The sequence below is a fragment of the Rattus rattus genome, chromosome 2, assembly GCF_011064425.1.
Source record: "Rattus rattus isolate New Zealand chromosome 2, Rrattus_CSIRO_v1, whole genome shotgun sequence".
Classification (NCBI taxonomy): Eukaryota; Metazoa; Chordata; class Mammalia; order Rodentia; family Muridae; genus Rattus; species Rattus rattus.
The window spans coordinates 32,854,153-32,865,751 of NC_046155.1; the positions used below are offsets into that span (position 1 = coordinate 32,854,153).

At 38.8% G+C, this 11,599-nt stretch overlaps 1 protein-coding gene across 1 annotated transcript in view; it reads left to right on the forward strand.

Annotated features, from left to right (window-relative positions):
- The window catches only part of Pten (phosphatase and tensin homolog), a gene marked incomplete at its 5' end in the record, with an annotated part of 71,352 nt that extends 60,097 nt beyond the window's left edge, over positions 1-11,255 (forward strand). Inside the window, 3 exons of the mRNA XM_032891811.1 lie at positions 16-182; positions 2,881-3,105; positions 5,030-11,255. Coding sequence (XP_032747702.1) covers positions 16-182; positions 2,881-3,105; positions 5,030-5,215 — 578 coding nt within the window. The remainder of the gene's footprint in view (positions 1-15; positions 183-2,880; positions 3,106-5,029) is intronic.
- Between the last annotated feature and the right edge of the window lie 344 nt (positions 11,256-11,599).

Here is an 11,599-nt window from a genome sequence, read left to right on the forward strand (position 1 = left end):
TATTTAACCATGTAGATCCTCAGTTTGTGGTCTGCCAGCTAAAGGTGAAGATATACTCCTCCAATTCAGGACCCACGCGGCGGGAGGACAAGTTCATGTACTTTGAATTCCCTCAGCCATTGCCTGTGTGTGGTGACATCAAAGTAGAGTTCTTCCACAAACAGAACAAGATGCTCAAAAAGGTCTGTACTTCAGTTCTCCTGTGTAGAAATAGCCATTCCTTAATGAGTAACCACAGACCTTTTGCTTTAGTGCCTTTGGATAGGAGATTAGTTTGTAAGGAGAGCCTTTCTCTGCCATCTACTGCGCTGATTCCTGCTTTGCTAACCATGCAGACTCTGCTAATGTGGCAGAGCCGAGACTGTAAGCAGAGCCGCCTACCCCAACCTCGGGGGTAGGCTTTCTGCTTTGTTCTGTGATCTTATGCAACACAAGCCATGTTTCACCCGATTAGGTTTATGTTTCTTGAGACTATAGACTATTTTATATTTTGTTTCCCCATATTTACTGAGTAAGTTTAGACAGTATTACTTAGTTGGAAGAAATAGCTATGAAGAAGAAATAATTATAATTAAAACAAACAAAGGGGGGAAACTGATAGGTTAAACATCCATGTTTAGGATTGCTGATGCATGAGACAGACTTTTTTTTTTTTTTTTTTTTTTTTTTTTTCCGAGCTGGGGACCCAACCCAGGGCCTTTTGCGCTTCCTAGGCAAGTGCTCTACCACTGAGCTAAATCCCCAACCTAATAATCATTTTTTTTTATTTGTTTGTTTGTTTTGTTTTTTTTCCGGAGCTGGGGACCGAACCCAGGGCCTTGTGCTTGCTAGGCAAGCGCTCTACCACTGAGCTAAATCCCCAACCCCGAGACAGACTTGAGAGAAGGCGAAAGCTCGGCTGTAGCACCCTTGGTGTGAACATTTATCCTTGGCGTAGTATCCTTAGTTGAGTATGAACATGAAAATGAACTTTAAGGTGTAGAAGTTTTAGCTGGTAACAGAGGAAGAGCAACTATTTCAAAAATTAAGTATTTGGAAGGCTTTCGGTTTTGTTTTTTCTTCTCTCTCCTAGTTTGTTTGTTTGTTTGAGACTGGGTTCTCTGTGTAGTGCTAGCTGTCTTGGACTTGCTTTGTAGACAAGGCTGGTCTCCAGCTCAGAGATTACCTGCCTCTATATCCTGAGTTCTGGAATTAAAGGCATATGCTATCACTGCCCGATATCTCCGACTTATCAGACCCTGGCCCACATACAGTTGTGTATGTGCGCACACGCGAGCAGTGGATATGCCTTTTCTGTCCTTGTCATCTTTTGTTAGTGTTTGTTTGGAGACAGACTCTTACTTTGTAGCCCAAGCTGGTCTAGAACTCACTAAGTGGCCCAGGTAAAGCAGTCTTTTCACCTTAACTTCCCAAGTGCTATGATCATAGGCATGAAGCACCTCTCTTGGCTTTATATTGTTTGTAAAAATAGATAATTACCTCAGTGTCTCCTTGTAGTTTTAGAGATGTGCTTTTTTCTTACTCCTGATCTCTGAAGATTGGATACTTATAATATATTTATATATCTTAGATTATATTCCATAAATTTCCATTTATTATAGCTTTTCCTTACTAATTACATGCCTGTTCTGATTTAAATAAAAAGTTTTAGAAAACCAGTGCATATCAGTGAGCAACATTTTGTAAGTTTAAATAATATTATCTTGTTTTCCTCTAAGTAAAATACAATTGCCAACTGAACAACATTAAAATAATTGAGATCAATAAGGTTTTAAAAAGGCTGAATACACGTCTCAGCAGTTAGGAGCCCTGGGTCCTAGCAGGGGGAGAGGGGATGGGATAGGGGTTTCTAGGGGACCCAGGTTTGATTCTCAGCACCTATATGTTGTCTTACAGTTATCTGTAACACCAGTCTTGGGGGATCTGAATCCCTCTCTGGCTTCCACGGGCACCGGGTATATCTGGGCAAAACTGAAGTTGTCATAGGGAACTTAGTCTAAAGTTTCTAGGACTTCAGTTGTTAGTTTCTAGGGCTTCGGTTGTAATGACACCCGATCTTTGTTTATATCTATATACATATAAACTCAGAACATTTTTAAAATCCCGTATTAGAATAGGAAATAGTTTTCTTAGGATTTGGGATCCATCCCATATACAGTCACCAAATCCAGTCACTATTGCAGGTGCCAAGAAGTGCATGCTGACAGGGGCCTGATATAGCTGTCTCCTGAGAGGCTCTGGCAGAGCCTGACAAATACAGAGCTGGATGCTTGCAGCCAACCATTGGACTAAGCAGGGTTCCCCAATGGAGGAGTTAGAGAAATGAAGGAGCTGAAGGGGTTGCAACCCCATAGGAAGAACAAAATATCAACCAGCCAGACCCCCACAGAGATCCGAGGGACTAAACCACCAACCAAAGAATACACATGGATAGACCCATGTCTCCAGCTGCATATGTAGCAGAGGATGGCCTTGTTGGGCATCAATGGGAGTAGAGGCCCTTGGTCTTGTGAAGGCTTGATGCCCCAGTGTAGGGGAATGCCAGAGCAGGGAGGTAGGAAGGAGTGGGTGGATGGGAGAGCACCCTCTTAGGAGCAGGGGGAGAGGGGATGGGATAGGGGGTTTCTGGAGGGGAAACTAGGAAAGGGGATAACATTTGAAATGTAAATAAAGAAAATATCTAATAAAAGAAAAGATAAAAGAGATAAAAGTAAGATAACAGAGTTTACATGATTTTTTTTTATTCATAACATAACTTAGTGAATAAGAATATTCCACAGGTGTTTGCCTTCATATTAGAATATGGTTTATATGTTGACTATTTGTGGTACATTTTTAAATAAGTGAAATACATCTTTCATTTCTTTCTTTTCTTTGTAGGACAAAATGTTTCACTTTTGGGTAAATACGTTCTTCATACCAGGACCAGAGGAAACCTCAGAAAAAGTGGAAAATGGAAGTCTTTGTGATCAGGAAATCGATAGCATTTGTAGTATAGAGCGTGCGGATAATGACAAGGAGTATCTCGTGCTCACCCTGACAAAAAATGATCTTGACAAAGCAAACAAAGACAAGGCCAACCGATACTTCTCTCCAAATTTTAAGGTCAGTTAAAAGCATTCTGGGGTGGGAGGGTGTGTTTCCTTCTGACTGGAGGTGAAGACCTGGGGTTGTTGTAGTGTTGTTCAGTGTGTGTTCCCGAGAGCTTTGCAACCTTTACTGAAGGTGAAGACCTGGGGTTGTTGTAGTGTTGTTCAGTGTGCATTCCCGAGAGGTTTGCGACCTTTCCCTCTGCTCATGCGTCCGCTTGTTCTCGCTGTTTCTTCTCTCCCTCACCACCTGAGTCTTCCCCTTTAAATTCTTTTTTCATTCTGTTGTATTTCTTTCATTCACATGTAACAAACTCAACTATAGATTATATTATTGTAACATAATAACAATGCTAATAAAAATAGAGAATGACATTCACATGTTAAGTGAACTTAGACCTAATTAATATTTCAATGCCTCTGGATCTCCAGTATGTTTTAAGTTGCCTTTAGAATCCTCATTTTTCATTTTTCCTTTTCCACAAATTGATATTCCTATCAGCCATCCACTTTCTGATTTTTTTAGGTAGGGTCTTGGTATAATGGGCACAGGCTGGGCTTGAACTGCCATGTCTCTGCCTCAGCCTCATCTGGCAACCATTTGCTTTTAAAATGTATTTCTCTCTAGTAAACATTACTGTTTTAATGTTTCTCCGGCAATGTACGTCAGTGCTTGCCTAACATGAGTGATGCTGAGTTCAACACCAAGTACTACAAAACAATCAATAAAACAGTACAATATAGAAAAGTTACTGTAGATAAAAACTGTTTTCATTGTCACTGAACAAATAGATATATCAAGGTAAGTGCTATAAAGCATGCAGCTGGCAAAGGCGGTCTGGTCAAGTGGGTGGTGGGTGTGTAGAGAGGGTGTGCACAGAGTGAAATGAGCACATTTACATCTGTGAGCTGTGCACAGCTTGCAGAGCAGCTATTTGAACCACAGAGGAAGAGTAGATAAGAGAATTGAAGCATGCATGAACTTGGTACCTTTCTGTAGCATTCAGAAGTCATTTCTACTGAGTCACAGGGACCCAGTCTTGAAGCTGTGGGGTGCTGGCACAGAGAAGACGTGGTCGGAGTTGGTCTTTAACCGTCCACCTCACTTCCTGAGTCGAGGAGTTGGTCTTTAACCGTCCACCTCACTTCCTGAGTCGAGCCTGGACCGAGAACTAGGGAGAGGCAGTGGGCTTCGAGTGGCAGGGAGAGACAATGTGAGCCTGATGGGTAGTGCACATAGAAGGTGGGCTCACGCAATGGCAGGGGCAGAGGTGAACGAGTTACTCACTTGGACGGGGATTCTTAAAGCAAGTGTCAGTTATGAGAAAAACTTAAAATGACTTGAATAATGGAAAAGAAAGTGTAGATCTCCTGTCAATTGTTCACCAGAGATTGTCCTTTAGCATGTTGCCTGGACTTCTGGGTTTTTGTTTTTTCTTTTAAAATGGAAGTACTTAAGAAGTGACTTTTAACAGTGACTGCAGCCATGCATGTAAAGGCCACTGATCCATCTTCGGACCACTAAGTGGTCTGTTAGCTTCCTCCATTCTCTCTAGAGGAAGATTTTAGAGCTAGTTAATCTTGTATACATTATTATTAATCAGTATTGTGTGTGTCACTAGTGTAAACATGGAGTTGTTTCAGAGATTGTAAGAGAAATGCTTTTGAAACGTAAGCACTTGTAAATTGAATTTTGTGTTTAGTGAGTCCATTGCCTTCAGTTTGCACTTTTATAGAATTATACAGTGCTTATAGCTGATGTGGTTTAAAAATAGCTCTCAACTCATCAGTGCGTCTTTTGAGTGCACAGTAGGCAATTTTCAGGTCAATTGAAAAGCAGTGCCCTTCAGAATTCATTTTGTTATAGTACTTTCAAGTAAATCTGCAAAACAGGATGCCATTCTAATTGTTCATTTTCATCTTAAACTTTCTTTCTCTAGGTGAAATTATACTTTACAAAAACAGTAGAGGAACCATCAAATCCAGAGGCTAGCAGTTCAACTTCTGTGACTCCAGATGTTAGTGACAATGAACCTGATCATTATAGATATTCTGACACCACTGACTCTGATCCAGAGAATGAACCTTTTGATGAAGATCAGCATTCACAAATTACAAAAGTCTGATTTTTTTTCTTATCAAGAGGGATAAAATACCAAGAAAAAAAAACTTGAATAAACTGAAATGGACCTTTTTTTTTTTTTTTTTTTTTAAATGGCAATAGGACATTGTGTCAGATTGCAGTTATAGGAACAATTCTCTTCTCCTGACCAATCTTGTTTCACCCTATACATCCACAGGGTTTTGACACTTGTTGTCCAGTTGAAAAAGGTTGTGTAGCTGTGTCATGTATATACCTTTTTGTGTCAAAAGGACATTTAAAATTCAATTAGGATAAATAAAAGATGGCACTTTCCCATTTTATTCCAGTTTTATAAAACGTGGAGACAGACCGATGTGTATACGTAGGAGTTTTTCCTTTATTTTCTGTCACCAGCTGAAGTGGCTGAAGAGCTCTGATTCCCAGGTTCACGTCCTACCCCTTTGCATTTGTGGCAACAGATAAGTTTGCAGTTGGCTGAGAGAGGTTTCTGCAGGGTTTTGCTACATTCTAATGCATGTACTTGGGTTGGGAAGGAGGGAGTGCTCAGAAAGGAGCGTCCTAGCTGGCTCTGGACCACACATCTCCGGCTCTTTAGTGCTCCTTTCTTTAGCATGTTCCACTTACTAATCTGCACATCCGGGAGATGGCCGCTGTCCTGCTGTTTGTCTGTGCGTTTTAAAGAGCATATTGGTGCTAGAAAAGGCAGCTAGAGTGAGTACATTTGTATTGGGGTACAGGAATGAACCATCTACAGCATCTTAAGAATCCACAAATGAAGGGATATAAAAATAAAGTGGTCATAGATAAGAGACACAGCAACAGTCACTTAACCATACAAATGTCGAGGCTTTCAATGAAGAACGGGCTGGAAACAGAAGATCTGACAATGATTTACTCAGTAAGCTTTCTCAGTTGTAATGACTGCTCCATCTCCTATGTAATCAAGGCCAGTGCTAAGAGTCAGATGCTATTAGTCCCTACATCAGTCAACAACTTACATTTATTTTTATTAATTTTCAATCATATACCTACTGTGGATGCTTCGTGTGCTGGCTGCCAGTTTCTTTTTCTCATTAAATATTTTTTAATTCTTCACAGGAAATTTCAACTTGAGATTCAACAGTAAGCAGGTTTTTTTTCCTAGAGATTGATGATGCGTCCTCAGTCCAGTGGCTGTCAGATGTCCCTCCCTTTTGACCTTACACATTCTATTACAATGAGTTTTGCAGTTTTGCACATTTTTTAAATGTCATTAACTGTTAGGGAATTTTACTTGAATACAGAATACATATAATGTGTATATTAAAAAGTCATTGTTTGTGTTAAAAAGAAATTAGAGTTGCAGTAAATTTTCAGCACTGCACGAATAATAAGGCATTTAAGTTTTCCAGTAGAAATTGTCCTACAGATGCTTTATTGACTTACTGTTGAAAGGATAGATCTCTTTCCATGTGCAGTGTTGTCACTTCGTTAGAGTGGTAGAGTTGGGATTAGGGCTTCAATTCCACTTCTTAAATATCATTATATGTTTGATATGCCCAGACTGCATACAATTTAAAGCAAGAGTACAACTACTATTGTAATGGTAATGTGAAGATACTATTAAAAAGGATTTCCCCCCTTGGGAATTTGGTGTCTTTCAAATTATATCTTGACCTTGACATTTGAATATCCAGCCATTATATTTCTTAATGGTGTGAAGTCCCATTTTCAATAACTTATTGGTGCTGAAATTGTTCACTAGCTGTGGTCTGACCTAGTTAATTTACAAGTACAGATTGCATAGGACCCACTAGAGAAGCATTTATAGTTTGATGGTAAGTAGATTAGGCAGAATGTCATCTAAAATATCCTTAGAAAATAATGTTGATGTATTTTCCATACCTCATCAGTTTCACTCAACCAATAAAGTTTTTAAAATTGTAACAAAGCTCTTAGGATTTACACATTTATATTTGAACATTGATACATGAATATTGACTGTTGATGAAGTGATAAAGTCAGAGACAACTTTCCCTGAGATCTCACCATTGAAATATGTATCCCCCATGTCTTTTCTAAAAGCTGAAGTAGCTGACTGCAGTGAGAGCAGCTGTTGATGTTTTGGAGATAGCGATGAGCACTGTTTTGTTAGTTCTGGGCACAGCATGCTAAACTATACCTTGTATTGTTCCAGTGTGTAACACAGAGGGCCAGGCCATGAGAAATGACATTACATGGGCTGTTGCACTGTTAATATTCTTCCTTTGGAATGTGAAGGTCTGAATGAGGGTTTTGATTTTGAATGTTTCAGTGTTTTTGAGAAGCCTTGCTTACATTTTATGGTGTAGTCATTGGAAATGGAAAAATGGCATTATATATATATTATATATATAAATATATATATTATACATACTCTCCTTTATTTCAGTTACCATCCCCATAGAATTTGACAAGAATTGCTATGACTGAAAGGTTTTTGAGTCCTAATTAAAACTTTATTTATGACAGTATTCACGATTAGCCTGAACTGCGTTCTGTAGGTAATCTCTCCCGTGTTTCTGGAATGCTTTCTTAGACTTTTTGGATGTGCAGCAGCTTACGTGTCTGAAATGACTTGAAGGCATCACCTTTAAGAAGTCTTACAGTCGGGCCCCGTACATCCCAAGTCCTCTGTAATTCCTCTTGGACATTTTTTGCCATAATTGTCAAAGGGTAGTTGAATTAAATAGCGTCACCATTCTTTGCTGTGGCACAGGTTCTAAACTTAAGTGGAGTTTACCGGCAGCATCAAATGTTTCAGCTTTAAAAATAAAAGTAGGTTACAAGTTCCATGTTTAGTTTTAGAAAATTTGTGCAATATGTTGATAACGATGGCTGTGGTTGCCACAAGTGCCTCGTTTGCCTTTAAATACTGTTAATGTGTCCTGCATGCAGATGGAAGGGGTGGATCTGTGCACTAAACCGGGGGCTTTGACTCTAGTATTTGGCAGAGTTGACTCCTACCTGCCAGTTCAAAAGTTCGATCTGTTTTCATATAGAATATATATACTAAAACAATCCAGTCTGTACAACAGCCTTACCCTGACCCAGCCTCTTCAGATACTCTCGTGCTGTGCGGCAGTGGCTCTGTGTAAATGCTATGCACTGAGGATACACAAATACGACGTGTACAGGATAATGCCTCAAACCAATCAGATGTCCATTTGTTACTGTGTTTGTTAACAACCCTTATCTCTTAGTGTTATAAACTCCACTTAAAACTGATTAAAGTCTCATTCTTGTCATTGTGTGGGTGTTTTATTAAATGAGAGTATTTATAATTCAGATTGCTTAAATCCATTCAACTGTTCAGTAATGGGCAGACAAGTATGATTACAAAGCTCCTGTACATGTTTCTGTTTTTTCTCCTCCTCGCTATCCTTCCAAGCAAAGCATCTTTATGTTATCTTGGGAGACACACCTCCTGCTCATGGTTAAGAAGAGCACTTTAAGCCTTAGCCGTCACTTAGAAGTTTTCCAGGCACAGTAAAAAGTTCAAGGTTCTTGGAAAATGGTGCTTATTTCTCTTATAAAGCCAGATAGCTGAAGATACTCCCTACCCTCCACCCTGAGAATGGGCTTGACGTCTCAGGTCTGTTCTGTGGCTTTCTGTCTTAACTCTGCAGTTGGCCATCAGCACGTGGGAGGTTTCATCCGGACTTGTTCAGAGTAGTGGACTCAAATATAATCTCCTTTCTAATACTCAAAGGCTAAGGAGTAAGGCAGGTCCTTTCAGTGAAACAGTGAGATAACTTGTGATGTTTTAGAAGTAAGCCGGCCATTAATGTCAACCTTAATGTGACATGAGGTTGATAGTTTCTCTGTGACCCACTTTTAAAAGAAGTAAACTGAGTAGCATGCAAGTTGTGTAAAGAAAAATGAAGATTGTATATATTCACACATTTTCTTTAGACTTCTTAGTTTGATGGGTGAAAACTTGAAAATGAAGGTATTTTGATTTATATGATACTTTGATATTTTCAAAAGGGAATTTTCCTGGCATTTTGCTCTTAGATCATGCCCCCATTGTGCTGTAATTTAAGCCGACTTGGTTCAGTGAATGCCATCACCATTTCCATTGAGAATTTAAAAACCACCAGTGTTTAACATGCAGGCTTCTGAAGGGCTCCCAGAGAATCAGACCTGTAAGCCCAGTTGATTTACTTCTAACTTGAAACTTTGAGTTCCTCTCTACTTTGCTAGGTAATTTGTGGTACATCTAAAGCATAGTCTTAGGTGGATTGTGTGTGGATTTTATTTAAGGCTGTTGCTAGGGCAGAGAGAAATGCTGCTGAGTAGAAACAATAGTACCCAGTCTAATCTGGTGCAGAGAGCAGTCCCTAAAATCTGTACACTGAGTAATGGAACACTTTTTAAGTAGGAGTCTTAAGAGGCTGATTTTCCTATGGAATTACATTGCAACAGGAAGTCTACTAGTATAGTTCCTTATACTGTTAGAATATGTTTTCATGGGTATGCTATAGGTATCAGGTATCAGGATGTAACTGGGTAGCGTTAAATAATGTGAAGATGGCAGGATCATGTCATTACTAACAGTCCTCTGGCTATTAATTTAGTTGCTCTGCGGACACTTTCTGAATATAACATCACAATTCTCATGTCCTTGGAGATAAACCCCTCATTATTAATATATCTTAGTGACTAAGCAATCATTTTTCTGTTTACTCATGTACATTTTCCCTTTAAAACTAAAAATCTGTACTATGTATGTCACAAGCCTTTTAGCTTAGTTTTTAGGAAATGAACACTGACTGGGTCACTTTTTGGTGTAGCAGGTATGGGATATGTGCATTATAGAGAGACCTTGCCAGTTCTTTGGGCCATTTGAATGTTTACTGTTGGTGTGAGGATGGTGGGTGAATCGGTAAATACAAGTTACCGTGGTTTAGCAGAGCAAGCTCAGCGTGGGTATTTCTCCTTGAAGCATGGTGCATGAAGAACTGTGACTAGTGAACTTGGTCATCCTTCGATTCCTCTTGTATTTTGCAAACTGTTGCTCAGCAAATTCGTACCTACTGCCCCCAAAGCAAAAGCAAGAACTACTACTGATTTATCACTCAGCTGTCTTTATATGTGTGCTTTTGTGACTTGTATCACATAAGGATCTTACGGTTTCACGAATTGTTACCTTTTAGCTCTGAATGTTTAGTATTCTGGTGGGCTTACAACAGAACAAACTCTGACAGTCATTTGAAAATTTTCATGAAACATTTAGCTAAAAACATTTTATAATTTATGAAAAGAAATGTGTTACCTTAAGAAACTTTTACGTATGTGGGAGACATTACCTGCCATATTTGAGCATACTGAATTTTAAATTTAAAATAAAGCTGCATATTTTTAAATGAAATGTTTAACAAGGATTCATATTTTTGTTTTTTTAAGATTAAAAATTATGTCCTCTCATGTGGAATCTCATCTGTCACAATGGTTAGACAATGCAGAATAGAGCAAGGCTTGTTGTAGTGGTCCAGCTTACAGTAAAATTCTTGATGTTTAAATGTGTTTACTTACTGGCTGTCATGTATATTTTTGAGATTTTTCTGCCTGTTCTGTGCAGTTTTCTAAATGATACTCCTACTTAAAAATAGCATTTTAGTATCTATTTTCTGTCTCCATTAAATGGTCCTCATTTTCTATTGAGTTTGCAAGTGTGCACATTGAGTGTGTGTGTGTGTGTGTGTGTGTGTGTCTATTTGTGGGGTGTGTATGGGAGAATTAGTCTTGAAAGTGCTAGACTAGAGATGAAATTTGGTTCAAGTAAAATTTTCCCACTGGGATTTTACAGTTTATTGTAATAAAATGTTAATTTTGGATGATCTTGAATATTAATGAATTTGTTAGCCTCTTGATGTGTGTGCATTAATGAGATATATCAAAGTTGTACATTAAACCAAAGTTGGAGTTGTGGAAGTGTTTTTATGAAGTTCCGTTTGGCTACCAATGGACATAAGACTAGAAATACCTTCCTGTGGAGAATATTTTTTCTTTAAACAATTAAAAAGGTTCATTATTTTTGATGATTTGTTTCTTAGCTTTTTATTCATCCAACGGATATCAATCCTTGTAACAGGTATTTGGACTATATTATTTAGTGAAAGGCGTATTCTATTCTTACTGGTGAAAAGTTATGCTCTATTAGAATGAACTGCTCAAAAGCTGTGGGGTGTTCTGGGAAGTATGAGACATCACGGTACAGTACAGAACTCCAAAGGGAGATGGGCTCCCTTGCATGTCCATCCTCAGAGTTTAGATTCTGTTTTCTAGAACATTCGAGTGAAATAGCCAAGAAAGTGCAGAGAAACTCCCAAGTAAAGGCAATGAGAAATCCCTGTACCCTCCTGTCTTTTTTTCTTTCTTTTTC